The sequence below is a fragment of the Dacryopinax primogenitus genome, assembly GCF_000292625.1.
Source record: "Dacryopinax primogenitus strain DJM-731 SS1 chromosome Unknown DACRYscaffold_20, whole genome shotgun sequence".
Lineage (NCBI taxonomy): Eukaryota > Fungi > Basidiomycota > Dacrymycetes > Dacrymycetales > Dacrymycetaceae > Dacryopinax > Dacryopinax primogenitus.
This window is the reverse complement of record NW_024467217.1, coordinates 519,034-545,134: the sequence shown is the minus strand read 5'-3', so window position 1 is coordinate 545,134 and position 26,101 is coordinate 519,034. Positions and strand designations below refer to the sequence as shown.

At 53.5% G+C, this 26,101-nt stretch overlaps 12 protein-coding genes across 12 annotated transcripts; 5 read left to right on the top strand and 7 right to left on the bottom strand.

Moving 5' to 3' along the window:
• Positions 1–1,653: 1,653 nt before the first annotated feature.
• DACRYDRAFT_83971 (uncharacterized protein) lies at positions 1,654–2,751 on the top strand (the record flags this gene model as incomplete). The annotated part of the gene is made up of 3 exons (XM_040776654.1): positions 1,654–1,891; positions 1,943–2,251; positions 2,324–2,751. Coding segments are annotated over 3 exons (975 nt in total), but the record flags the coding sequence as incomplete, so codon positions are not given.
• Positions 2,752–3,528: 777 nt separating this feature from the next.
• Positions 3,529–4,886, top strand: DACRYDRAFT_57919 (tyrosine tRNA ligase; the record flags this gene model as incomplete). Its single annotated transcript, XM_040775474.1, has 4 exons — positions 3,529–3,655; positions 3,727–3,747; positions 3,807–3,868; positions 3,936–4,886. The coding sequence occupies 4 exons, from the start codon at positions 3,529–3,531 to the stop codon at positions 4,884–4,886; spliced, it is 1,161 nt and encodes a 386-aa protein (XP_040625123.1).
• Positions 4,887–5,105: 219 nt separating this feature from the next.
• DACRYDRAFT_71286 (uncharacterized protein) lies at positions 5,106–7,991 on the bottom strand. Its single transcript, XM_040775940.1, has 11 exons — positions 7,901–7,991; positions 7,584–7,849; positions 7,334–7,528; positions 7,150–7,272; positions 6,950–7,100; positions 6,788–6,901; positions 6,476–6,737; positions 6,282–6,425; positions 5,953–6,233; positions 5,673–5,902; positions 5,106–5,623 (listed from the first exon to the last, which is right to left on the bottom strand). The coding sequence occupies exons 2-11, from the start codon at positions 7,595–7,597 to the stop codon at positions 5,134–5,136; spliced, it is 2,004 nt and encodes a 667-aa protein (XP_040625122.1). The 5' UTR covers positions 7,598–7,849; positions 7,901–7,991; the 3' UTR covers positions 5,106–5,133.
• Positions 7,992–8,163: 172 nt separating this feature from the next.
• Positions 8,164–9,207, top strand: DACRYDRAFT_57800 (thiamine pyrophosphokinase Thi80; the record flags this gene model as incomplete). Its single annotated transcript, XM_040775467.1, has 7 exons — positions 8,164–8,302; positions 8,350–8,422; positions 8,480–8,552; positions 8,599–8,682; positions 8,742–8,882; positions 8,932–9,050; positions 9,114–9,207. 7 exons carry the CDS (start codon positions 8,164–8,166, stop codon positions 9,205–9,207), a joined length of 723 nt encoding a protein of 240 aa, XP_040625121.1.
• Positions 9,208–9,381: 174 nt separating this feature from the next.
• Positions 9,382–10,098, bottom strand: DACRYDRAFT_111195 (uncharacterized protein; the record flags this gene model as incomplete). Its single annotated transcript, XM_040769189.1, has 1 exon — positions 9,382–10,098. One exon carries the CDS (start codon positions 10,096–10,098, stop codon positions 9,382–9,384), a length of 717 nt encoding a protein of 238 aa, XP_040625120.1.
• Positions 10,099–10,820: 722 nt separating this feature from the next.
• Positions 10,821–11,488, bottom strand: DACRYDRAFT_24697 (uncharacterized protein; the record flags this gene model as incomplete). The annotated part of the gene is made up of 2 exons (XM_040773799.1): positions 11,214–11,488; positions 10,821–11,162 (listed from the first exon to the last, which is right to left on the bottom strand). A coding segment is annotated over exon 1 (208 nt), but the record flags the coding sequence as incomplete, so codon positions are not given.
• A 1,350-nt stretch (positions 11,489–12,838) lies between these two features.
• Positions 12,839–15,108, top strand: DACRYDRAFT_24696 (homeobox-domain-containing protein). The gene is made up of 5 exons (XM_040773798.1): positions 12,839–13,236; positions 13,289–14,277; positions 14,324–14,510; positions 14,559–14,642; positions 14,693–15,108. Exons 1-5 carry the CDS (start codon positions 13,012–13,014, stop codon positions 14,882–14,884), a joined length of 1,677 nt encoding a protein of 558 aa, XP_040625118.1. The 5' UTR covers positions 12,839–13,011; the 3' UTR covers positions 14,885–15,108.
• Positions 15,109–17,442: 2,334 nt separating this feature from the next.
• On the bottom strand, positions 17,443–20,251 carry DACRYDRAFT_118938 (uncharacterized protein; the record flags this gene model as incomplete). Its single annotated transcript, XM_040770697.1, has 2 exons — positions 17,443–19,856; positions 19,908–20,251. The coding sequence occupies 2 exons, from the start codon at positions 20,249–20,251 to the stop codon at positions 17,825–17,827; spliced, it is 2,376 nt and encodes a 791-aa protein (XP_040625117.1). The 3' UTR covers positions 17,443–17,824.
• Positions 20,252–20,599: 348 nt separating this feature from the next.
• DACRYDRAFT_24694 (uncharacterized protein) lies at positions 20,600–22,022 on the bottom strand. Its single transcript, XM_040773797.1, has 3 exons — positions 21,773–22,022; positions 21,648–21,725; positions 20,600–21,594 (listed from the first exon to the last, which is right to left on the bottom strand). The coding sequence occupies exons 1-3, from the start codon at positions 21,935–21,937 to the stop codon at positions 20,842–20,844; spliced, it is 996 nt and encodes a 331-aa protein (XP_040625116.1). The 5' UTR covers positions 21,938–22,022; the 3' UTR covers positions 20,600–20,841.
• A 448-nt stretch (positions 22,023–22,470) lies between these two features.
• Positions 22,471–23,020, bottom strand: DACRYDRAFT_58119 (uncharacterized protein; the record flags this gene model as incomplete). Its single annotated transcript, XM_040775484.1, has 2 exons — positions 22,471–22,661; positions 22,717–23,020. 2 exons carry the CDS (start codon positions 23,018–23,020, stop codon positions 22,471–22,473), a joined length of 495 nt encoding a protein of 164 aa, XP_040625115.1.
• A 294-nt stretch (positions 23,021–23,314) lies between these two features.
• Positions 23,315–24,272, bottom strand: DACRYDRAFT_118936 (uncharacterized protein; the record flags this gene model as incomplete). Its single annotated transcript, XM_040770696.1, has 2 exons — positions 23,315–23,544; positions 23,594–24,272. The coding sequence occupies 2 exons, from the start codon at positions 24,270–24,272 to the stop codon at positions 23,354–23,356; spliced, it is 870 nt and encodes a 289-aa protein (XP_040625114.1). The 3' UTR covers positions 23,315–23,353.
• A 1,165-nt stretch (positions 24,273–25,437) lies between these two features.
• Positions 25,438–25,866, top strand: DACRYDRAFT_111189 (uncharacterized protein; the record flags this gene model as incomplete). The annotated part of the gene is made up of 1 exon (XM_040769188.1): positions 25,438–25,866. The coding sequence occupies one exon, from the start codon at positions 25,438–25,440 to the stop codon at positions 25,864–25,866; it is 429 nt and encodes a 142-aa protein (XP_040625113.1).
• Between the last annotated feature and the right edge of the window lie 235 nt (positions 25,867–26,101).

The window sequence follows — 26,101 nt, the reverse complement described above, 5'->3', positions numbered from 1 at the left end:
TGTCATAAAGGCTTAGTCATGTCTCTTGACCAAGCAATGAGCTGGTGCCCTGACACCTGCTTCTGACCCCATAGTTCCCACCAAGCCCTCCCCCAGCAAGAAGAATGGAGAGGCTTTTAGTTGCAAAGTCTTCTCCTCTTATGCATGGCCTGACTTTGACATGTGCTTGAGGAGGAAGTGGATGGAAAAGCATGTTGCTAAGAAACTCTGCCAAAACATGTTCAATATGGAAGCATGCTGGGAACATTCAGAGTGGCTATTCCCCCTCCACATGGCAAATCACTGGGTTCTGGGGTGTGTGGACTTTGTCAAATGCCACATCATTATATATGACTCACTGTGTCACCATTGGAGGTTGGCTGTTATGGTGCATCCTCATGTTTATCTCACATAGCCAGTACTGATTAGACATGCAGATGATAAAGTGTATGGTGATGGCAATCACTGAGGAATCTTCCCAGGACCAGCCTGGGTGCTTATGGGTAGGCTGGGAAGCACATGTGGCCTCAGTACGTGTGTTCACCCCCCCAGGGCAGAGAATATTTTTAAGTATGATCTAGGTCCCAGAACAACAGAATGGCCATGATTGTGGGTTGTGGGTGCTAGCCCAGATAATGGCAGTCATGCAGGGTGTTGACCAGACATCCATGACTGATGCAGAGATGCCACAGTTCCATTGCTGGTTACATGACAACATGGAGAGTTTGCCATATGCACTGGTAGCACCATGTGCACCAGCAAAAGAGAAGAGCATGCCCTTGGACTCAAACAAGACTGTGTTAGAGTTGGTGGACTTGGATGAGGCCATGGATCTCAATTAGGTAGTCATATATACATTACTTACAATTACACTTCTTGCTCTAGAGAAGTGGAACACTTTTTTCTGGTACATACTATATTTTGTAGTATTAGGAATTCATACACTCAGTACCCTCTGCTCTCTCAGCATCCCCTCTCAGCATGACTTTCAGCACTTGAAGCACCTGTACTGAATAATAGGAGTTCAGGCCCTCTTGCTGACCCATGACCTAAGGGATGGAAGTGTGACATTCCAGCATTTGAGGGCCTGGTTGACCCTACCTCTTGCAAGCCCAGTGTCTCTTCTCTTCTTCCTTCCTTCCTTTTTACCTTTTTTTGCAGGAACAGGCCTCAGGTTTATGTAGCTTGGATAATGTGACAGGAGTGGTCAGCAGTGATGCAGTATAATTAATCATATGCCTGACAATCCTTTGAGTAGGCCCGTTGTCTGTTGTACATTGACTCATTTCCTGATGGGTGGTGGTGGTGGTTGTGCTGTCTGTGGCGCGGTGAGGCGATGCTCCTTCTTTGCTTGTGAAAATGAGTTTGAATCGGGTGATCTCCGTGCATTCGTCCGTGGTGGTCTGTGGTCTGTGCAAGGTGAGGATGAGGGAGGAAGGTGTCTTACTGTACTTGCTTGCCAGCCTCTTTTATCCTATTATGCTTAGTCACGCTTCTCCCCGCATTTGGTGCACCGAGGGGTAATCATATCCGACACGGTGAAGAGCGTTTAATCACACCCATCCCTTCCATCGTCGATCCTCATTCCCTTCTCTTTTCCCCCTCTCAAAAGAGTAGAAACCGATGACAGTCACTCCCTCCTCATCCCGCTCTCCCTCCCCTTCTCCCAAACCGATGAAACACCACTCACACACCTGCTCCGCACGCCCTTCACGCCCTTCCACACCTTTCGCTCCCCTCATCCCACCACCTCATCGTTCTCCCCTCCTTCCCTCTCTCACAATCAGACAATGGCTCTACCTACTTATCCCCCAAACACTCGGTGCGGCAATCATCGACGCTGGTGCTAACTTTGGGATTGCGTATGGCATGTATCACCGCCAGACCTTGATAGAGGTTTGGCCTATCCAGCGTATGCCCCCCCTCCCAACTCCCAACCCTAGCACCTAACTCCTATACCTAGACAACACGATAGCAGGGGACATGGCAGTCACCACTTTCATACAGGGCATACTCTCATTCTTTATCGTATCAGGATTGGTGCACTCCGATATGCGAAACGGCCTCATCCAGCCGTTTGGCGAACCTTGGCCTTGGGCTCCGAGCGTTAGGGAAGCGCAGTGGGAAGCGAGGGAGGCGGAGCGGGAGGAGAGGCAGGCTGTTAGGCAGGCGGAACGGGAGGGGGAGGGAGAGAGGAAAAGACACAGACAGTGGTATAACCTTCACTGGCATGTTCGGTCTCACCAGGGAGAGCGGCACGCTCTACACACACGTACGTCCCCTCAATTTCCTCCTCCCACCTCTCTCCCCCTCCCTACTCAACCCCACCCTGACCCTCCTGCAGCCTACCAATGGTTCTGCGGTTCAGACCTCAACGACGTCTTCCACCTCTCAGCCGGTCCCTCCCAACTGCTACACCGCTGGCTCCGCACAATCCTCGAAGGCGCCCTCCTAAGCGCGGTCTACTTCCTCCTCCTCTGGCCAGTGAGCATCGCCATCGTCGCCCCTCTCTGGGACGGGAAGAACCTAGCAGGCACCTGGGCGCCAGAGGCGATCAAGGGAGTGTACGGGGGTGTACTGGGGGTGATCATGAACCCTGTATGTGCGATGATCGCACTTGGGAGTGAGGACGCGGTTGGCAGGGGGAAAGTGGGCAGGCTGGAACGGGGAGAGGGAGAGGGGGAGGAGGGGGGGAGAGAGATTGGCAGGGTGGTGAGTGTGTGCCCGGTTTGTGCCCAGAGGGAGAGGGAGGAGCTGGCGCAGGCGGCGGCTGCTGCTGGTGGTGGTGGAGCGACTGGGGGGAGGGAGACGATACAGGTCGGGTCTGCAGCTGGGATGCAGACTGTGCCTGCTTCAACGCCAGCGCCAGCAGTGCCAATAGAACCGACAGTCCCGGTAGCACCTTCAGCATCTTCGGCGCTAGCAATACCCGCCTCACCTTCGCATACACCACCCTCACCCGCACACACACCAGCCCCAGCCTCAGCTCCCGCGCTAGCCGCAGAACCTACCCAACCCGAGTCAACAGATCAACCTCCCATCCCTACCTCTTTCACAGAGCCTGCGCAGCTGGGAAGGGAAGGAGCAGAGGCAGAGGCAGAGGCGGAGGCGGAAGAGGGAGGGGGAAGGGAGGCCCTGATTGAAAGAGGGGACGAGGCGGCTATAAGTGACGTCCCCCCGAATCTGTAGAATATAGATGCTGTTTACTGGGTTTAATGGGTTTGCAGAGTTTAGGCTATGCCAGCTCGGTTACGTTTGGGTCATGTTGGTTAGAGTACGAGGGTAACGAACTAGACATGCATGCATACAGCTGATCGACCGCAGTATACGCATAGGAATAGGGAAGTGAGAAACGGTTACTATAAAAGGGAATAACAGGTTTGTTCCCGCTGAAATTTCGATTGTCAGGGATTTCCATCATCTGAAGTTGTCCAAGTCATCCTTCTGCCTGCACGACCGCTCACCCCACATCCCCCACCGGCACTCACTGCTCTCCTCCCCTCCTCCCCTCCCCCTAGTAAACCCACGCATATCCCTATCAAGCCAACCATGTCCCACCTCCCCGAAACCCCCACAGAAAAACTAGAGCTCATAACTCGCAACCTGCAGGAAGTGATCGGTGCTGGCCTCCTTCGGGCAAAACTAGAGGCTCAGGAGGTTGTGAGATGTTACTGGGGTGCGTGCTCGTTTTTGCTTGGTGTTTGGTGTTTGGGGGGGGTTGAGCGCTGATGCTGATGCTGATGGTAGGGACGGCCCCGACTGGACGACGTGAGTCTTTCCTGTTCTGTTGGGCGGTGCGTAGGTGGATAGGTGCTGAGGGTTGACAGCGCATATCGGCTACTTTGTACCTCTTACCAAGATTGCCGATTTCCTAAATGCCGGTGTCGAGGTGCGCACATCCCCAGCGTCAGCCTCCACTCGTCAAGTGTCAAGTGCTAACCGCCGCCCGCTCCTAGGTGACGATCCTCCTCGCGGACATCCACGCGATCCTCGACAACCTCAAAGCGCCCGTGGAGCTCGTCGCCTACCGAGTCGAATACTACCGGTACATTCTCACCTGTGTCTTCCGCACCATCGGCGTCCCCCTGCACAAGCTCAAGTTCGTCGTCGGCAGTTCCTACCAGCTCACGGCCAAGTATACGATGGACAACTACCGGCTCTGCGCCAGTGTTTCGGAACATGATGCCAAGCGTGCTGGGGCGGAAGTGGTGAAACAAGTCGAGAGCCCGTTGTTGTCCGGCTTGTTATACCCTGGCCTGCAGGCGCTGGACGAGGAGTATCTCGGTGTGGACTTCCAATTTGGAGGAGTAGATCAGCGCAAGATATTCGTCCTAGCGGAAGAAGTACTCCCCAAGCTCGGATATCGTAAACGCGCACATCTGATGAACCGGATGGTGCCCGGGCTCGCAGGGGGGAAGATGAGTTCCTCCGATCCGAACAGCAAGATCGATTTCCTCGATTCGGCCGCAGAGGTGAAGAAGAAGATCAAAGCGGCGTTTTGTGAAGAGGGGAACGTGGAGGATAATGGAATCCTCGCGTTTGCCCAAGCGGTCCTCTTCCCCATCTCACGCTTGAGGCTGTCTATCCAGGCTAGCGGGGTCGAAGACGGCGGTGTGAAGCCCTTTGTGCTGGAGGACGCGCCGGAAGGGACCGTATTCAGTATTTCGCGCAAGCAGGAATGGGGAGGCCCGCTCCATTACCAGACGTACGAAGACTTGGAACGGGACTTTGCCGACCGGAAACTGCACCCGGGGGACTTGAAGGCCGGTGTGCAGGAGGCGATTGGAAACTTGCTTATGCCGCTGCATAAGCTTTTTGCGGAGGATCCGGAGTTTAGGGAGGCGGAGAGGAGGGCGTACCCACCTCCGGAACAGGTTAAGAAGGCTAAGAAGGTGCGTTGGTCTTAGATCGAGCAGGCAGGGAACTGATAGGTTGTAGGAGAAGAAACAGCGGGCGGTCCTGCCCAAGGTGGATGGGGAACCAGAGGCTCAGAATGGGATGAGTAAGGCGCCAGAGGCGGAGCTCGTCAACAAGGTAGAAGAGACCCGGTTGACCGACTCGGCCGCATAGTGTATCTCTGGCAGGATCTGTAACTCCATGCGGAGTAGTTGTAGTATTAGATTATAGGGTATACCAAGGTCGTGCTCGTGTCTACTAGCGTCCGCAGTCTGATCTAGCACGCATCACCTCCATCACTTCTTCCCGACTCATGGCATTCACTCCCAACTTCACCTTCCACTCACTGAACTCCTTATCCGATCCACCCCACACGAGGCGCATCGCCGCGCCAAACTCAGCAGCATCGAGGCCTAAGATCACGCCGGCGTCTACCAGGCGCTCCCAAGTCCTTCCCACTCGTGGGACTCTGCTGCCTACAGCGCCCTGACACACCTCTACCCAGGCTAGAGATTCGCGCGTGAACATCACCCCCGATTCTGGAGTGTATCGGCCCCGCCCAGTATGTAAAACGGCACGGGAGAGGATATGCGAGCAGAGTCTGCTGGTGATTTGGCGGTACAACGTTGTGAGGAATGAGGTTGGCAGAGGGCGTGACAGGAGGGTGAGGTGCGACGTCAGAGATGTTAGCCCCGGTACTAGGCTTGGTGGCAGACCGAGAGAGTCAGACACTGGCGCGTTCCAGCGGCTACGTACGATGTCAGTTTGGGCTTTCACCGCGCAGAAAAATCACCTACGCAACGAAGTATTCCCTCAGTTGCGCCTCAACTTCTCCCGTTGTCTGTTTGACAATCATCGTTTCAGCCCGCTGGCTTAACTTGCGGTACTGCGCGATGATCTCATCGAATAAGGTCCCTTCGGCAACACTGTCTTCTCCCGACTTGGGATCGGGCAAAGAAGCTGTCGCAGCAGCTCGGCTGCGTAGAGAGGCCCGACTATTGATTTCGTTCCAGAGCTCCAAGAAAAACTAGTGGGACTTCAATTCCTGGACGCAAGACGATAAGTCGCATCACGTACCACATCTTCACCCCATCTCTCCATGCCTGTGATGACACCCTCAGAACTTGCCCAAGCCTTGATCAGCCTGTCACTGCCCTCTACCCCGAAGGTAGGGTCTTTTGGGGCCCCCAACTGACCGGCAAGAGCACCAGGAACAACTCTGGCAAATGTTGTTGATAATGCTTCAAACGCATCGAGGGAAGCGGAGACTCGAGAATGATAGGCCTCCAACAACGGCAATTGAACAGACGTCAGGAATGATGTTCGTTGGGAAAAAGACGGGAGCGGTGCATATCGGTCTGTCGACGAAGCGTTAGCCCCGGTTGCTGGTAGGAAAGCGTGCTTACCAGTCACTTGTTCGACCAAGGCGCATAAACGACGAGCGGAGTTAGTACTACGAAGGGCGTCTTCATCAATCCTGGTGCCTTGATCATCTACTATGACCCAAGCGTCGGAAGCAGCGATCAGCTCATCATAGCGTGTCTGTGTGACTGGGAGACGGTCAATATTCGAAGCAATGTCGACCCCAGACGGCACACACATTTGTGTTCGCCTTCAAGCCACGCCTTGAACACTTCACCGTCACCGAGGATCTCTTCTGTGAGACCATCCCATTCCTTCTGCTGGGTTGGATTGGACTCCCAAGTTCCATCTAAAGAGAAACCCTCATCCTTGAACGTTCCATCGAACTCCAGAGTCTGATAGATTGTATGGGCAAGAAGGGACGGGTCATGCAAAATCTGGGACACCGATAATAACAAGTGCCGAGAAAGAATCGGGAGCAGAAGGCGAATAAATTCGTTCTTCACAAGGTGTCAGCATCGCACCAAACGGGGAGGAAAATGTTACCTACTCGGGCAATGATCTGCTTGTACCCACCATTGTCTATTAACGGCTGAAAGATGCGATGGACAGCAGGTAAAGTATCACGTATCACCCCTAACATATGCTGGAAGTACCATTCAGGCTAGAAGAACTGTACGTTAGATGTACAGGAATGTGACAAAGCACGCACCTTGTCTAATCGGTTGGTTGGTCTTGATCCTTCAAAATGGAATTTAAAACGCTGTGCGATTGGTCGGACCAGCGCTTGCAACGGATACAAGCCGACATCTCGAGGCTCCTCCCCGGGATATTGCGATTCAGAGGCGTGGATCGATACCCCACTGCAGAACCGTTACTGAGATCATGAGAATCATTGCCAATCTGACTCACGCTTTCTGCAGCTGCATAAGGTCTAAGAATGCTTTCGAGAAGGCGTCTAGATCCGGCCGACTGAGCGTGCTGAGGTCTACTGCAAGGGGCCAACGTAGCTTCTCAGACGCATCAATGAGCTTGCTGTGCCATCGGAAGAACAGATTCAGCAGCTCATCACTTGCACCACAAGCGAACTACTCACGATGACAGCGCGTTGCGTATGCTGTTCCAGGTGCGCCTTTGAATCGCCCGAGCAACGAAGGACAGTGATGGCGAAGAATGAATCGGACCAGTTGGCAAAGATTGCACAAGGGATGCGACAAAAGACTGCAGTGCTTTGTATGCAGTCAGAGACGCCGGAGATATCACGGCTGGTATGTCGGTCTGCGCAACCTCGCTGTGTAACAATCAGCCTTGGTACATTCCTCGAATTCATGGTCAAGCGTACGTACCCAAGCTCAACCATTGTCAAGACCACTCCAGCATACCCCCGTGCTTTGCTCAACTCTTCCAATTGGGCATGCAATCGATCCAGCTCCAGTAGCGTTGCCTCTCTTTCCTCACCTGGTGGTGGGTATATTTCATTGTTCAAAGCGGCTAGCTCGTCCCCAATTGTGCGTCTGGAGAGGGACAGCTCCTTCGCTGAGGAGAGAGCGGCATATGCTTTCTCGAGCGTCTCTTGAAGAACGATGTCTCGTACTTTGGACGACTCTTCAGCCTGTGAAATGTGTTAGGCATGATAATTAATGATTCAATCGCGGCGACGAACTTCCTGGTTTAACTGGTCACTCTCAGCGCGAGCCTGATCAACAGCGGCTTGCAACGTGTCAAGATTTAGGGATTCCCACGTCGGAAACTTGGAGGAAACATAATCCACTGCCCTGTGTCTACTTAGAGACTGATCTGGGGGTTCCAGGAGGGACTGAATAGTAGTCATCACTACGCCATCAACTTGAAGACGTTCCCTGGTTAACATTCACAAATGGGAGGCGGAAAATTGATCGGTTCCGGCGCGCGTTCCTGACAGCTTAAATGTCGTCGACGACCACCGACTGGTCGGTAGACCATATTATTTCGCAATCAGGATGTTCATCGCCTACATCACCGTGCGCTCTAGTCATTCTTAATACCCCGCTTGAGCATTTTCTTGTCAAGAAGATATGGCCGACCTGTACGTAATGTCCGTTCTGTGGGTTCGAGTTGACCGAACTGGCATAGGCCAATGGCGAGCGTGCGCTGATGGCGGCTCCAATCGATTATTTGATGCTTTGCAAGAAGAGGAAAGGAGTGCGTGTGTGTATGTCGATCACAGAACCCGTTGGCGTTGATCATTCTCAGTGTACTACAGCTATATACCCGACCTTATCAAAGGCGACCTCGATTCCATCAGACCGGACGTCAAATCCTTCTATGCAGCCAAGGTACATGCTCAACTTGGTGCGAGTCATGGTTTCTTATCTTGTGCAGGGTGTACCCATCGTGAAAGATGCGGACCTATACGCTACTGATCTCATCAAGTGTATACTTGCGCTAAAAGAGCATGAGCTGGCGGTTGGAACAAAGGTGAGACAGCTTGTGTTACGCCTTTTCCTGGGCTCATATCGAGACAGTACGACCTTGTCATCCTCGGCGGTCTATCAGGTCGATTAGACCAGACGATTCACACCCTCAGCCAATTACATAAGCTGCGCCATGAGAGACCGAGGACGTTTGTCGTGACCGAGGCAAACATTGCATGGGTACTGGACGCTGTTAGCATCACTCTCCTGAGATCCGGATCTTGCAACTGACATCCGGCAGGGTGAACATCGCATCCGTATTGACAGATCGCTGCTTGGCCCGACCTGCGGACTATTGCCAGTTGGGGTTGGATCGACCATATTGACGACCAAGGGATTGAAGTGGAACCTTGGTTCGCCGTTCTCGTGTTGAGCAATGTGCACTATTGACTATTGCTCAGATGGAACCGAGTCCAGCTTTAGTGGTCTTGTTTCAACCTCCAACTGGGTGGAAGCTGCCGAGATATGGATCAAGACGACAGAGCCAATATGGTGGTCCGTTGAGTTGAGAAGATGACGTGATTTGATGACCTTGATTTTTGGTGGATCTGTGTAACAAAGATTAAACACTGTATCGTGATCAGGTATAAATGTTATGGGTATAAACAACCAATGGAACAAATGCCCCACTCCTAACATTGTATACCCCATCCCTTCAAGGTGTCTGCTAACAAGTGTCATACGCTGCAGCTCATGATTCCTCTTGACTAGCCTCTTCCTCCTCCTTTCGTCTTGCTCGCCAAAAGGCCCTTCCATAGCTGAGCAACAACTCTTCTCCCTTTGCAACCCCATCCTTGCCAGACCAAACACCAATTCTAACGACCTCTATCCTGCCTTTTGTCGTCGACACGTCGATCTTTCTCGACTGGAATTCCACATTTGGCTTCACCTTCGAAGGGACGCCTCGGAAGTCGTTGATGAATCTTGCCGCATTGCCCGACTTGGCTGCGTCTACAGCAATATCCCAATAGGCAGGTGTGTCAGACTCATCCGGTGCCTCACCCTGCCCACGTTTAGATGCCAGCTGACAAGCTCCGATCAGGCCCGGTGCTCTCGGAAGGAGCTCCAGACAGAGATCATAGTTCGAGGTGAGATCTGTTCCAGACTGATCATGTACAACACCCGTATAGTCCAGTATCCACGTCTTCGGCGGAATCTTCTTGGCAGCAAAGAGTCCGTACTGACCGAAGGCCGGATGTGCCGGATCGGTTATCTTTGTTATCTTGGTGATCGGGCCCTGGTGTGTCACGGGAAGTGGTGCTGGTGTACAATACCGCCCGACGAGTTGTGACGACAAACTCGCATGCGGTATTGGATGGGGAAGATATGGGACGGTGACGGGCCAATTTGGAGGAGGTGTATGAGATGGCTTGTTCCTGCCGTGAGAAGCAGCCACCGGAGCAGGCATCTTCAAAAGAGTGCAGAATTTGAGCTTCGCGGTGGAAATGGACGTACGGCACTGAGGGAGTTATGCCCTTGTCCCTGACCCTCACCGATTCCACCTTCTTCGGAAGTGCCACCGCAATATATCGATTTTCACGCACCGCCAGGGCCAACGCATCTCAGTGGTGCAAAGTGATCTGAACCGCGGATATTGCAACTTGCCACCAAGCCAGCGGTGCCGCCGGTTTCCCACAACATAGTCTTGGCAATAACTCAACCAAACCCAGGCGGGGTCCCGTCGCCGCGCACGCCTAATGTGGGTCCACCTCCACAACGGAAAGTGTAGAGATTGTCATAATTGCCTGGGCCGCTATTCGGCATGCTTCGGACTACCCACCCACTGGTCATCATAAGAACAGGTCCAGTCCCGTTATGCGAGTCGGAACGTCTTCCGGTGCACATATGGAGAGGTTTCAATCACCGAAAGAAGTGGAGAACATACAATGCACTCTACAATCTGTTTGTTATCCTAATCGAGATACTTTTGATATCACCTGCGATCTGAATTGGAAAGCGACACGTAGCTGGGCCAGACCTTGTCACTTCGACTTCTCAACTTTTCTTCGGTAGTTGACCTCCGCAGAAGAGAAGTTTTGGTCTACGAAAATAGAGGCACTAGGATAAAACCACAGAATTGAATGAGCGCCTCTCAACTTACACGTGTAAACAAGCTCTTGGGGAAGTGCGACGATCCAAATATATTCATCACCAGGTAGACTATTTGCATATGAAATCTGTTCGGTGAATGGAATTGCAGTCCGGAGGTTGCCTTCTTCTCCTCGGTTCTCCGTTCACCCCGAGATGGCGCCGGCGGAAGGACGTCGACGTGTCGCGCCTTGTTCTCCGTGTACCGACGCCGAAGAGTGACAACTTTAGCCACGCTTTGCCGGCCGCAATCGAACCACACGCACGATGTGCTGGACCTTCTTTATCCGCGAGTCCCTGATCTTAGAACTTCATTTCCCGAAGGCGTTCATCGGAGTGACAATACAGCGACATGTGATGACAATTTTCGGCATCGAAATGGCACTTGTGGTCCGGTTACCGACGGGAGTAACCGGAATGACTCCAAATCTTTACCTTGCACGCACCTACCCTTCATTCTACCACTGTTTTCTCTCAGGTGGCCCCATTTTCTACCGGGGAGAAGACAAGAGTCATTCTTGCCTAGGCTCTGAGGAAAGAAGACCTTGTCTCGGAAAGATCGCCCCTTCGTTGATGACACTTGGCAGATTCCTTCCCGTTGTGTATCAACCTCGCAGTGGGTAACAAGCCGGTTCCCTCCAAGTCGAAAGGAGTAGGTATATAGCTTGGGAAACTCAGCCATATCGTTCGATCGGCTCGCGCGTCGCGTGTGGGTCCACAAATTCCGAATAGAAGAAAAAAAAATGCCAACATGACAACCCGTGCTTAGGAAAAGCTGGTAGCGCGATTTGTTTCATACTGAATTTGCATGCCACTCTGTTGATCACGTCAGTACGTCAAATCTCTGTGGTGCACAGTGTTGTGACACGAGCTCATCGATGGGTGATATTGATCACGGGGGCTTGCTCGGCCGCATCTGCGCCTCCTACGGCAGAGGCACAAGGATCAGATACGCGAATAGGCATCGGTAAAGGTTGCTAGGCGAACATTGACGGACCGACGAACAGCCGCTGGGTTTCCCCAAGCGGAGACAGAAATTTGCCCCTTTTCGAATCTCCGGAACCCATCAGTAGGTGGGGTAAAAGGAGTGATACCCCTGTTATGTGGGACACTGAGCATTCCAAGGTCGACCATGGATGTTGACATCGACGATGGCTACGTGTTGTCTTGAGGACACGAGGTACAACCGAGACTATCAAGATCAACCCCGTGAGCTGGCTGCTTGCGAGATGACCCCAGAGCCAGACAAGGACGAGTTGCCACAGCTGTCATTGTGAGAGCGCATCGACCAGGGTGCCAGGCACTTTCTGGCTGTGCCGCTCACGTAATGTTCAGTGCTCTGCGCAACTCTAAACTGGCGGGAGAGCTGGACTCTTAGGCAAAGAGGTGCTTTTTGGGGTTCGGAAGCCTAAGTGACATGTGCCGGTCCCTCCGACGAATGTCAAGTACTTGGATGGGAGGGTCAGAGGGGGATGGCTGGCAAAGCGTTGTCGGAATCTGCGTGCGGGGAATTCGCCTAGATTTCTGGTCAAGCCACACCATACTGTGCATGTTCTCGTGATAAGTGAGTTAAGAGGTGCCGCGACCCTGCCGCAGACAAATGAGCTAAGGAGGAGGAGAAGCGGAAGCGAACTAAAAAGCAACAGCGGGTGGTTGCGCATGGCCCGATCGGTGAAGGGATGGAATTTGGATCCATTTGGGTTCACTCCATTTGCCGAAACAAACCTTTTCGGATTGATGGGCGACACCCCTCTGCTCTGTTCGGGGCCAAGGTTGAGGTGAGTATGGGGGCCTCACCCAAGGGCAAACACACAGAGACGGTCCGCCTGGCACGCGTCATGGGCATCAAGGTCTTCTGAGAAGGCAGAGAGCCTCCCTTCTTCGATTAACCCCCGGATGGTGATTCTGACACGGTGGACCTCCCAGACTTTTAGGTCACATATGGTCAAGCTCGTTTTCTTTCCGACCCATTCTCCTCCTCCTTGACTCGAGATAAAGGGGTGAGTGACATCAAGCAAGGGCCCTAGACCGCACGCTCTCCCATGACCTCCCTGTTCGCCTGAGCACATCTTCCCCCTGCTGGGCTGTTGCACGAGCCTACGCATCTCTCTCTTGTACCATACCCCCGGGCCTCGTCTACTCTTTCAACACCCTTGCTGTTGTACCCCTTACTCTTCTACGCGTACCTTCTGTATCTGCTACTCAATCCTCGTCTCTGTCGAGTTCGAGGAGCATGACCGTCATCCGTTCTGAACGTCCTACCGCCGTACGCCGCGGGTCGCTCCCGGTCGTCTGCGAGACGTTTTCCGACTTGCAAGACAGAAAGTCAAGACGAACTAAGTATACCGGTGATCAGCGTGACGTTCTTGAAGATGTTTACAATGGGGATATGTATCCCAGCACGACCTTCAAGCGCGAGCTCGCGGGTCTCCTACATTTGACTAATAAGCAAGTTCAAGTAAGTCCGATCTTGCCTCCATCAACGTGTATGTCGTTAACTCTTATTATAGATCTGGTTCCAGAATCGTCGGTCCAAGGATAAATTGGAGGCCGCTGCAGCTGGCCTCCCTGTTCCTTCACGCCGACGGAACAGCAGCGCGCGACTGCCGGTCACACCGATTTCATCTTCGTCCTCCTCTTCGTTTCAGCGATCCCATACGGAGAGGTCACTCCGCACTCTATCATCCTCATCCTCCACGAGACCGAACATGAACTTGCCTGCTTCTCCAGCCAAGACTGGCTCAGCCATTCCAACGCCATACTCAAACTTTCCCCTACTCCCACCTGCAGACTTGGTGTCGCAAGAGGGGGTTGTGTCGGAAACTGTCTCCGAGGATGTCTTAGCTAGCCTGCAGCCCTTCCCGGGAACGTCACCCACATATGGACCTTCCACGCCAGCCTTCGGTCCCGGTGCCATGCCTGCGACCCCGGCACCAGTTGGGGGAACGGTATCGCCAACCGAATCCCTGCATCGCACGAATTCTATGCCCGCTCCAATGTCTCTACCAACCGCACGTCCGGCTCCGAGGCGCACCGCGACGTCTGGTCTGTTGCAGCAGGGGTTACGTCCACTCCGACCCCCGATGCTATCCTTCGAATCATTCAATCCTGAATATCGATTGTCAGCACCGATGTCAGCACCGGATGTACGCCCAGCGACGAGTTCTGGGTTCCCAGTCCTCGAATTGGCGAGTGCCGCGCAAATACTGGAAGACAATCGCCCTCTCACTAGCGCTGGGCTGATCACGATCGCACCTGGGGCTGAACCAGACACGCCTCCGGCCACAGTCTGTTCGTCAAGCTTGGCATCCCCTATTGCAATTCGTGGTGTGCCAAACCGATTGACCCTGACGAAGCAGTCACCTCCGGTATTCGACATGTTTGCCCACAAGGGCCTGCCTTCCCCCGTCGGATCTGAAGGGCCCAGTCCTGCGCCTTCAGAGTGGAGCTCTGTGAGCTCATTCTCTGGCGACTTTGATTTCACCAATCTGCAAGCAAGGTACGTGAAATGATGACCGAGTTATTCACTGGCTGAAGAGACGCAGTTCAATGCCGAATCTCCCCTTGCCGCACACGCCCTTGCAACTCCCCACTGTACCCATGAGTCACTACGCAGCATTTTCACCCACGAGCACAGGCAGCTCAACTACGTCTCCCGTTAACACCATTCCATCGCAACCCTTCGGCTCGGCATTCTTGTTCGACGACGAGATGGCATTCGATCAGACTCTGGTATGTCTCTCCAAACCAGACTACCTTCCTCACCTCATTTCAAAACAGTTGCCTCCCCTTGAGGAACCTGCCTTTGGTCTTCCTGAGCTGCCTATGACTATGTCACTGCCCCAGGAAACAGTTGATTTCGAAGTAAGCGCCCTATGGCCAAGCGAAAATTCAGCTCTGACATTCTCCTCCAGAATTTCATGGAAGACCTTACTACCCCGTCTGCTTCCAGAGCAGACGTGCCCCCGGACTGGAGCAGCGCATTCGCGAACATTGTCCTGCAAGACGAGCACCTGCCTCACCACGCCAGCGCATTCTCCTCTCATGACATGGCTGATTCTCACCACCATTCGATGATCCCCTTGGAGCAAGCCTCCGGTTTCTAGATCGATTTCGAACTTCGCATGTAATCTAGCATTAGTATATATCTTGCCTATTCGCATTGTATCACATTAGGTAGTCCCGCCGTTATCGCGGCATTTTCCCTTGCAAGCACACGCTCATTATTCTGTTTCTTGTCGCAAAGGTTACTCGGTATCGTAGTCAATCCATGTAGTCGAGAGATTTGTCTTCTGTCACAGCTTGATTAGTACTGGACTAGAATGGACACACGGACCGCGGACACACGGACCCCGGTTCCATAACAGCTTCCTCGGACTCCATCTTTTTCATTTTTAGTTTTCTTTTTTGGTTGTGGCGCTGTCCCTTAGAGACGCAACATTCCGGAGCTTGTATCACTTCCGTCTGGCTTGTCCTCTGCACACGCCGTCCAACCCTGAGACACTAGGGTGTGCACATCGACATTGTCCTCCTAATCTCCGCAGGCCGATCATGTTCGGTCGGGCGACCGACGTCGTAGAGAGGACGCTGAAAACTCACTCGGCATACCGATCGCTCGAGGACCAGCTGACAAGGTATGACGAGGCGCCCAAATGCAAATTTCTGATGATCATTGCTTCCGGCTTGTGGTACAACCACTGTCGTCATTAGTGTTGTTGAACGGCATCTTTGATGTCCTGAAAGTGGGAGGCGGATAACGCCAACATTGAGCGCCGGTGCGCAGCCGCACGCAGGGCACGAATGGTCCCCCAAACCTTGGTGCGCGAGGCTCCTGAAGTTCCGCTTTCGTCCCAAAGGATGCCAGGTCACGTTGTCCCCGGCCCGTTCCACGGAAACGTCCTTCTTCTCGTCATTCTCACCACTTTCATGTTACAACAACTCAGCCAGCCATTGTTAACGTTAGCCTTTGTCGCGTGACTGTGGGCGGCTGTTGGTTATCGTCGTTGTCATCGGGCACTTCGACATTTTCGTACCGATGATATGCTCCACCATGACTTGGCATCGTGACGGTGCTGATACAGCCACAATATGGTGCCGTAATGGGTCGATTCGGACTGCTGCGATAAACCCTCCACCGTCCGCTGCTAGCGCTCATTAAGTTCTTGCCGGCGGCCGCTCCAAACATCGATTTAACCAGTATCTACCATGATGATTGGTGCCTCCAATGATCAATGAACCCATTCATGCTGCCTTCTACATATGATCAGATATTGCTTCTCACGATATCCGGTGGATCTGCGCTGCCGCCGGAGATGACAATCTGCTTCTTACACCCGTTTGCCATTCTGCCGTTGACGCGCGATGTCATCGGGTATACTTGTGCTCAGGCACCCATACATCCCGCCATGGTGGAGTTGGGCGTTTGTCCAATGAAGACGTGTCCATGCTGTCAACGGTTCTCATGCATGCGCTCTCGCCTCACTTCTGCTACGCCTCCCTATCATGCGATCTATCCCATCTAAACGGCTGGGCGCCTTGGTGCAGAAGACTGATTGGATGCCTCAACCGGGGTTCTTTAGTAGGCGCTGGGGTCTGTTGGAAATGTCGTCATCCGTCTGTGCTCGGAGACATACGGGTTATGTTTGCTTGTTTTGGGCACCCTTACCACCCTGTGCGTCTACATCCAGTCCTTGTGACACCCGTGTCTAATAGGCCCAGACCCGGTACTCCAAGCGCTTTCGGCCTCTGTCAGGTTTATCGAGTCAGAAAGTTCTTCGTCAGGCTTCAGACTCGCCGCCGATCAATGGGTCCACAAGTTCGGGGGCTTGTGCTTCTGTCCATCAACTTGAGTGTAAATGTCGTTGAAGGGTTCAGAGGTTGAAGGTGATTTAGCGGGCTGTGCTAACTTCTTGAGCGCCGCCTTGATAACTTAGGAAAAGGTCGCACCAAGCAAACGGGAGCGTATGCAGATAGCGAGTGAATCACTCTCTGAGCTGTTCCTGAAAGTACTTGTCGACCGCAAATCAAGTCCGATTCCCTTTCGGAGAAGCTCTGTGCGTACTTGGAGGTCGGCTCGATCCGCCGGACGGTCTAGACAACGTTCAACGTTCTCTTCCGAATCTCCGCTCATGTTCCTCAACATCAATCCACTTCCGCTTTACAATATGTTCCATCGACCACACCTGGTGTTATTACAAAGGGTCCCCACCGTCATTTCATCAACCTCTGCAGTAGTCTTGTGATCCGAGACCAGTACCCTTACGCCCTTACAACCCTTTCCAATTAGGCGTACGTGTTTGATGAACAAAAGCAAGGGAGGAAGTTAGTGAGCTCGGAAGCCCTTGCTTCTTCTCTACTCCGCATCTCCGCCGCCGGCCGTGGGAGCTTCCACAGTAAGCACCGTCGCCGTTCCTTCCGGAGACGGAGAGGATGTTCGCAAGGTCCTAGTGGACATGGACGCGCTTATGCCCTTGCACCCTGTTCGATGGGTTTCTTCTACTATTAGGTACCTCGCCCAAAAGCGGATGAAATGCAAGCTGTTGAGCAATCCATCCACTTCAATTAGGTACAATTCGCTTCATGTCGTATGGACTTGGGTGTAAGAATACGCTAGAGCACGGCGGTGAAGGATGGTTTACAACTGCATCGGCATCTCGACCGGGACGGATATAGTCATACGATACCGATATGGAAAAGCTAGAACGAAGGGGCGGAACATCATATAAGGGGTAGGTACTGTATAAGAGCGATCGATGTATCATTGCATATGGGTATCACGAAGTTGGAGAATCGGATGGCACACCTTGAGCCGTGTTTGGTTTGCGAAGAGAATTAACAGAAGAACGAAAGGACGCGGTTTTGCTCGAGCCACGAAGGAGATGATAAGATCGAAAGGAGAAAGAATCAGCAGAAAAGAGAAGGCGGCAGCTACAGAGCTTTTTGAGCGCTCGAGCGAAGAACTTCCTGACGGGGAGGGCGAGCGGTCGCCTATTCGAAGGGTTGACGCCCACTTGTTCTTGGAGAATGCCCGTTCGGGGTACGGAGTGTTACCGCCTACCCCTGTCTCCCTCCTCCCTCCTCTCTCTCACGACTCTCCCCACCCACTCCTCTACAGCAACGGCAAGCATGGCTTCCCATCCTTCTGCTTTCGCGGCCACGACCTTGGGGTCAAACACCACCGCGTCACTCGCCTTCCCCGCCTTCGCGTGCGGCGGAAGGACATCGACGAACGGGATAAGGTACCTCAGCCTGCATGCAGCGGCGAACAAGCGCAAATTCTCAGTGCGTCTGAACGTCCACCCGCCTTCCTTTCGTGCCGAACCTGTCATCTGCGGGCGAAGAGGCTCTACAGGCTCTGGACGCTGTTGCTGGCCTTTCTTGCCGGTGAACTGCGGGCCGAGAGCATGATGCAGCGGATGCAGGACTGGCGCCTCCGGCACAGGGGGCGGAGGGGGCTGGGAAGCAGCAAGATCAAGCGCGATGATGTCGTGTATTGCACGGGGCTCGATATACCCCCAAGGCTTAGAGGATCGGCGGACAGCAGCGTTGTACGCCACGCAAATAAGCTGTCCTGACTGGAGAGCGAGCCAGAAGTCTTCCTCGGGTGTAGGAAGGGGCAGGCGGGGCTGCAGCGCTGAGGGTAGATAGAATGCCAGTAGGGCGTGTGTGCGTTCGGCCAGGGTGGTGAACCTCTCTGTTTGTGCCCAGTCAGGGAGAGAGGCTTCGTCCTGTGACAAAAGGGAGATGTCTCCCGCGTCGTCCTCATCCTCATCCTCTTCTAATATCACCTCTTCGTCGTGCTCGGCGATCCCACCCAGTTCGAGCCTGTCGATACCTTCCGCAGCAGCGTTGATCTCCTCTGGTTCTTCAGAGAGCATCCCGCCCAGAGCCAGAGAAGACTCGAGCAGTCCCTGGGCACTCACGACCCTCCTCTTACCCGCGGGGCTCGAAGCGGGTCTCCTTCCCGAAAGATGCGAGCCTGACACCCTCCTCTTGCTCTGGGGTGTATCGGCCTCTGCAGGGCAGCGCCATCCCCGTCCGTCCTTCCCTTCCTGCCCTGGAGGAGGTCCGCGGAAGAGCACCTGGTCCACTGTAGCGAGATACAGCCCTACGGCTCTGCGCTCCAGTGTGCAGTCCTTTAACGTCAGATCCTGGCGGTAGAGGAAGCCTCCGCCAAGAACGAGCCGCTCGTCCCACGCTTCGCGTTTCTTCTCCCCATCTTCATCCTCATCCTGTCCGTCATAGGGGGGAAGAGGCGACGGTCCACGCGAAGGGCCACCACTGCCGTGGAACGGGCTCAGAGCGCGCGGCGGACCGAGAGAGGACACGTCAGAGGAATTGTCGTGCCCATCAGGCTCGTCGTCGTCCATTAGGTCGGGGGTGGGCCCGAGTCGGCAGGACTCTTCGAACAGCCTGAGCTGGGCGAGCAGGTCCAGCGCCGCACGCCTGATGCGTGCTGATGGCTCTGCTGGAGCCGTGCTCGTGGACCCAGTCGCACCAGTAACAGCAGAGACAGATGTAGTAGAAGTGATGGTCGAACCTGATGACATGCGCCCCCTTGGCACCGGCTGGGGAGCGAGGTTATTAGGTCTGAACGTGGAGAGCTGTGCAGGCGGAGGCGGGGAGTTGGATGACGAGGGCAGAGAGACAAGGTAGTTGCGCACGGAGCGGATGAGGTGCGTCGTCCGCAGGAGGGAGTGGAGTACGTCGACTGCGTCAGTCGGGTCACGCTTCAGTACGTCTCCCTCTGACGCAGCGTCCTTCTCGCCTTCGGCATCGCTTACTCCTGAGCTGGAAGCAGGTAGGGAGCTGATCGAAACTGGGTCTACAGCCCAAAGCACCTCGACTTCCTCTAGCGCGCCAAGCACCTGCGGGCGTAACAGCAGTGGATCGTGTCTTTCCCTCACGTCCAGAGCAGGGAGAACGAGAGACGGTCTTGGGGGTGGAGCAACAGGTGAAGGGGGGAGGTCGACTAGTGACTGGGAGGAGGACGGGGTGAGCGGGTCGAAGGGGTTTGACATGCGACGGCCGTCTGCTGGACCAATGGCGGGCACGAGACGAGATAAGACTTTGCTCGGTCTACAGAGGCTTAGCTCATTACAGCTAGAGAGGGATGATGCGAGAGCGCACCTTTGTTTAGCGACAATCCCCTGCTTTGTAAAATAGTGCTGGAGATGTTCGATACTCCCCAGCATCATCACGCTCTCCCTCTTAGCCGCGCTCCTGCTAAACGGCTTCGTCTGCTTTCCAGCGAGAGAAAGCGGGTAAATGCTCGCTTTCCTCCTCGGCGGTGGGGGCTGGGAGAGATGCTGCGGTCTCCCGTCGGAGGGGAAGATGATGCGCTGTGGGAGGGGCTCGGGGGTGGTCGCGTTCGTCGGGGGTTGGGAGGGATGAGAAGGGGAAGAGAAGTTTGTGCTCGATGATGAGGAGGAGAGCGCGGTGGGCGACGCAGGAGTTGCTGATTGGGGATCCATGGACAGACGTTGATGGCGGTGGTTAACGTTGGTTGGGTAATAATGAAGGTATTTGACGTTTTCTGAGATGAAAAGCCAACCACGTGCGTCAGCTTGAGCTCAGTTCTGGTAGACAGACAGTGCAGAGTATAGTGGGGTATATGCAGGTAAGTGAGAGAAGGAGATGGCGGTATTAGAGTGATGGTCAGCACATTGGACGGAGAATGTAAATGAACAGGAGGGATGGATGGACGGCGTGCTCGAATAAGGGCCCATTCTTCCGTCAGTCATGTTCGCAAACGTTTTGACGCTGAGGTCATTGTCAACAAAGTGCCTTACAGATCTATTATCATACAAGCTGTTTTTGTCAACGTATTCCCGGAATCTCGACAAAACAAGTTGTACAATATTCGGCGCAGCCCTATGAGTTGATTTAAATAACTGAGCGCATGTCATTAGGATAGATCTAACCTCGTTGAGGACATCATTTTACGCTCTGGTATCCGAAGCTAGCATAACGAATGAAAACGGAGAGGAGCAAAGTTCGTGCCAGCCCGCGAGACCCAATTGTATTTACTGACCCATGTTCCCATGTTCTGCAAACAAGCCGTCTACTGGACCTTGGCAGCGATCTTGGACCCAAAGTAGCCTGATTGCTCGGCGATGCGTTCTGCTTCCTGGCCTTCCTTCTCCGTCTCCGCCATCAGCTTCTGGTTCAGTGCCTCCCTGTCCTTGGCAGCGGCAGCACGTAGGCGGGCCTTGTACGCATGGTATTTCTTGTCCGTGCCGAAAATGTGGTCAAGGTACCTAAAGCTGGTCGAGTAGTTGTTCGTGAATGCCATATGGTGGAAATCGTGGTGGTCTGCACCGGACCAGAGGGGGAAGAACTTGTTCAGACTCCAGGGGAAGTCGTATCCGCTGTGCGAGTCGACGGCCTGGAAGAGCCGGAGGACGATCCACGCGTACATGGTGAAGATGTGAAGATCGCGAGTGAACCAGCAGTACAAGAGGGGACCGCCGATCGTGCCCGTGCCGAGGATTAGGACTTCCGCGGGGTGGGCGTACTCTGCCGCCAAGCCGAAGGGTGCGCTGTACTTGTGGTGGATCTTGTGGATGTTCCGGTACAGTGGGCCGTAGTGCAGCGCCTGGTGGGCAACGAAGTGGAATGCATCCTCGAACATGAAGAAGAGCGCAATCTGCCACGCCATTGTCTTCCATCCCGGGAAGGGGAGCTGGTACGTGGCCATACCCAGGTACTCGGCGATGGGGTGGAACAGCCAAATCTGGGGGAGCTCGACCGTGAAGTGGGAGAAAAGAACGAGCTTGGTGCACTCCCATTGATCCTTTGCTGTTGGTACCTTAGTCTGCACGGGTATGAGGGAGGATCCAACTTGGAAGCAGCAGAGAGAGCACGCACGGGTTGCAGCTTCCACCTCCGGAAGTAAGGCATCGCATCAATGATGATCCAGGGAACGCAGCGTCCGAAGTAAACGACCTATTTCCCCTTCAGCTCTTCTCCAGTACCCCCAGCAAGCAGCGCACCTCATGCATGATAAAGCTCATCAAGCCCGTGGCAAGCACGGGGTTGTCCCACCACATATACCAGCTCATCCATGCCTTTTCGAAGATGTTGAGCGAGGAGACGTCTACCTGGGTGAGGTAGTAGTGCGCTATCTCCGAGAGCGGAGCGGCAAGTGTCGAGTTCATAGCTGGTTCTCTCCAATAAAAGCGAAAGGAATACCAAGAGCGAGAAAGAAATCGAGCAGAGAGATATGGAGGATGGAGGGGGGGGACGAGGAAGGAAGAGGTAGGAGGAGAAAGAGGATTAAGAGGCAACCAGCAAAGGCAAGCGGTTGGGGCAATGGCACGTGCTGATCCCTTGCTGTAATGCAGCGGGTTACCCGATAAGGCTCCGTATCCTTTTTCGGTCTTCTCTTTACTCCGCGGACTCACGGCATATTCCGATTTTGCAGGGGTGGGGCGGAACGTGACCTTGGTGGGGGACGGAAGCCGCTGACTACAGGGAGGCCGATTACATACATTCGTTCATTGGCATCTGCTTGTACTCTTTTACTTCGTCTGATGTTGAACTATCTTCAAGTTAGACGCCTTTATGAAAGGTCGACATCTAGACCAGAAATGCGCTCTGAAAGTCTTCCAACATAGGCGACACATCATCGAAGAGCATTCAGACATGATTACGAACGCATGCCCACAACAACACCTCAAACGATTGCAGTTCATCTCTTACGCTTCTTCGACTCTCCGCCATGCACATGCTTCCCCGCTATGCAACCTTCCACAGTGCCATCTTCCCCACAGCAAGTCCAGTTATAATTTTCTGGAAATTCCTGCATCAACTCCTCAGATTCGATCGTCGTCTCATCATAATCATCATCCACAAACGCCTCATAATCCGGTTCTAGTTCGCCTAGAAAAACGTCAGTCATGATCACATACATAGCGAGCAGTACGAGATTGCACACCGGGATGATACTGGCACTCGCCAGCCTTCCTATCCTCACCAACATCGTACTCGACCCTGCAGTTCGCACATGCCATCCAACGACTCTGCACCTCGTCCGCCCTCTTCCGCTTGCTACGCGGCACCAACAGCATCTTCACCAGTTCCCTCTCCGCTGCAGGCTCCTTGCGGGCGAGTTCAGCGACAAATTCGCGTAGTTGCTTTTCAGACACGGTCTTGATCGCTTCTTGCAACTGGCTCTTGACTTCATCTGTGAGCAGTTCAGCCGGAGCGGTATCAACAGCATCGCGAGTTTGTGTTGGCATCACTTCTTAACGAAGGGGATGTTCTGGAGAGTCTTTTGCCAATGCCCCGTCCCGTTATAGATTGTTGTGTAACTGCGTAGGCCACCTTACACTTGGCGGCTCATGAAGCGGGTTTGGTCAAGGAGATTCGAAGCCGAAGCCTTTGGGGTATCCAGAGCAATAGTACTGTATGTTCCAGGGGTTTCAGACATGTGTCGATGGGCGTTCAGGAAAAAAAAATGAAGCAAAAGACGCGACCGAGGCGGACGTGTTGCGTCAGGGAAACTTGATTTATTTCTCTGCAACGGTAGCCCTCATCATTATCGGCAACTAATAAATGCCCCCTCCCAAAGGTCATACCTTAATCCTTTTCAACGCCCGACCATGGACATGTGTCCCGCTCTGGCACCCCTCTGCAGATCCATCATCCCCACAACAAGCCCATTTGTAAAGTTCTGGGAAATCCCGCTTCATCTTGTCCAATTCAATTGTCGTCTCATCATAATCATAGCCTTCCAACGCCGTCCAATCCGGAATTAGTTCGCCTAGCGACATGTTAGCCACACGATCATCGCTTGGAATGACATGACTTGCCAGGATGGTACAGGCACTGGCCGTACTCCCCATTCTCGCCAATCTCGTACTCCACCTGGCAGCGTGGACACGTCGTTAACCGACTCTTCCGCTTGCCGCTCGACGCTAGGAGCTTTGTGAGCGCCCTCTCCACGACCGGTTCCGTCTGAACAAGCTCGACAACAATCTCTCGCAGTCGCTTCTCAGAGACCGTCTTGATCGCTTCTTGTAGCTGGTTCGTCACGCCATTCTTGGTTGGCTCTGCCGGAGGGATTAAGTGAGGTCTGTGAGTATCTGTCGTCGGATGGAGGGGAGTGATGGGAGGAGGGGAGGACTGAGCGCTGCTGGTATTTGCCGTTGGGGGAGTGGGAGTGAGGGGCGGTGGAGCCAACGATCGGGTATTGCTAGGAATCTTTGCCATCCGCTCGGTGAGAGTGACGACTAGTGGGTGATCTTGGCGTAGGGCAGCACGCTCGGCTATCAGCTCCTTTGTCTCTTTCTCCAGGGCTGCCTTGCATCTGGGGACTGCTCCATAGAGTCTGTCCAGGGAAAACTGCCACTTGAGCTTTTTGTCCACCAGACCGGCTTTGGAATCGGGACCCAAGACCCGTTCTTTAGTTCCCACTCCATGTCGATGGGCAGAAGGGAGAAGGACGCGGGATGAAGCAACACCGGTACCTAGTAGGGATCGCGTCTTCATGTTTGTGACGAGTAATTTCCTCCGATGCCCCCTGTTCGGAGACAAACTTCCTACAATGCCCCTCCGGAGGCAATTGCCCTAAATGCCCCTCTGTTCTGCGTATTTGTGCGTCCAGTGACAAGAAACTCATAAATGAGAGAGTTTAGGGGTCTTCCAGTAATAATTACATATGGTGTTATCAAGAAATTAGAATATATACTCCTAAGTAGAGGTGTCATTTGAGGGTTGTAATAACAGCAATGTACCAAAATGACTGAGATCGATTTTGCTCTTTGATTATGCAATTTTTTCCTGTACTATAACATCCAAAACTTGTGGGACCTTTAACTATGATTTTTTTTCTCACTGCCACAATGCCGACGCGAATACGCAGCACATGTGAAGAACAGAGGGGCATTTAGGGCAATTGCCTCCGGAGGGGCATTGTAGGAAGTTTGTCTCCGAAGAGGGGGCATCGGAGGAAATTACTCTGTTTGTCACAGACGCGTCACGTCGATGATGACACGTGAATCAGCGATCAATTGATTTCTCTTCATGCGCCTGCAATTGCAGTCGTCATTATTGGCAACAGACTTTTATGGTCCACTTACGCAGATCTTAGGTACGCAAGCCAATCAGAGCATATCCGGGGCACATGCAGCACCTCAACGGCTTTTCGCGTGAGGCATCGGTCTCTGGTCGCATCCCTCCTTATTGGGGTTCTTGAAGCAGCATTTCATTCATGAACGCTCCGGATAGGCTATGGACATCCAGAGAACTCCACAAAGACCTCTTGCTCTCCGAGCCGGCCTGTTTTTACGTGGCATGATCACGGGGACACGCGCGATCACAAGTCCAGAGAAAGGTTTGTGCACTATGATGTGCACCCAAGGCCAAGAATGCAAGGGGAAGGGACAGTTCGTAAGATACCAAGCAGTGGATGGGGAAGAGAGTCCAAGGAGGGGTGCAGAGAGAGGAATACTGATCAGTAGCGGATGCTGTCTCGAACTTTACACGCGCGACCAGACTAATCAAGAAGGAAGGTGAGGTCAGGCTTGTTTCGGAAACAGGCACGTGTTGTCCAGGTTCGTTTCAGGCTTCAGCAGGCCCTTGTGTATAAACCAAGCGTCACTCCTGCTCGAGGTCCTCCTCACACCTCAACATCCACCATTGCTGAGTATTCCAAATGCTCGTTACATTGACATACTCGTCCGGGGCTCACGTAACTCGCAATTTGGTCGATGTGGCTCCGCTGGAAGCCATCAGGGGAGCAATTGTGGATCTGTTTGAACACTTCAACGGCATGGGTGGTTGGGCTGAAGACGATGAGCCTCTCGTATCGGCCCTTGTCGAGTATCCCGTTGCGACCGCGGTAGACGAATCTGCGAGCGCCAATCACCTTCAAGTCTCCAAGCCCACTCAGGCAGTCAAGTCCTCTGCTATCGCCAATCACCTTCAACTCTCCGAAGATCAGAAGCGGCACGAAGAATGCATGGAAGCTGGTGCACAGATCGCGTACTTGCTTTACCGTGTCGCGATCGCCCCTGCGGATGTTGTCGAGAACATCGCGATGGGGTTCTGGGGCTATATCAGCCAGTGTGGTGCTCTTTATTAGTTGGGCAGAGTATCTTGTAGTGACCTCCTGTTCCCTCCGGCTCATCTTGCGCTGTGCACCCAGTACATCCTACCTACGACCAGTATGAATGTATGTACACTAGTATTAACATAATTGTTACGCCCGGCAAGGCTTTCTAAGGATGGTATACATATCAACACAATAGCCTCCGCTGGAACTCCAAGGGTTGAGATATTTCCCACACCTTCCAATGCCAGCGAACTTTCCAACAACC

What these genes read in the sequence shown, in the direction of transcription:
- DACRYDRAFT_71286 (XM_040775940.1), bottom strand. An exon ending in CAACCAACCGATTAGACAAG is followed by an intron (nt 6,902 to 6,949) that starts GTGCGTGCTTTG and finishes CAGTTCTTCTAG; the next exon opens with CCTGAATGGTACTTCCAGCA. An exon ending in CTGAGGGAATACTTCGTTGC is followed by an intron (nt 5,624 to 5,672) that starts GTAGGTGATTTT and finishes CATCGTACGTAG; the next exon opens with CCGCTGGAACGCGCCAGTGT.
- DACRYDRAFT_24696 (XM_040773798.1), top strand. Translation starts at nt 13,012, where the DNA reads ATGACCGTCATCCGTTCTGAACGTCCTACCGCCGTACGCCGCGGGTCG. An exon ending in TTCACCAATCTGCAAGCAAG is followed by an intron (nt 14,278 to 14,323) that starts GTACGTGAAATG and finishes GAAGAGACGCAG; the next exon opens with TTCAATGCCGAATCTCCCCT. An exon ending in TGGCATTCGATCAGACTCTG is followed by an intron (nt 14,511 to 14,558) that starts GTATGTCTCTCC and finishes ATTTCAAAACAG; the next exon opens with TTGCCTCCCCTTGAGGAACC.
- DACRYDRAFT_24694 (XM_040773797.1), bottom strand. Translation starts at nt 21,937, where the DNA reads ATGAACTCGACACTTGCCGCTCCGCTCTCGGAGATAGCGCACTACTAC. An exon ending in TGAGCTTTATCATGCATGAG is followed by an intron (nt 21,726 to 21,772) that starts GTGCGCTGCTTG and finishes AAGGGGAAATAG; the next exon opens with GTCGTTTACTTCGGACGCTG. An exon ending in GGAGGTGGAAGCTGCAACCC is followed by an intron (nt 21,595 to 21,647) that starts GTGCGTGCTCTC and finishes ATACCCGTGCAG; the next exon opens with ACTAAGGTACCAACAGCAAA.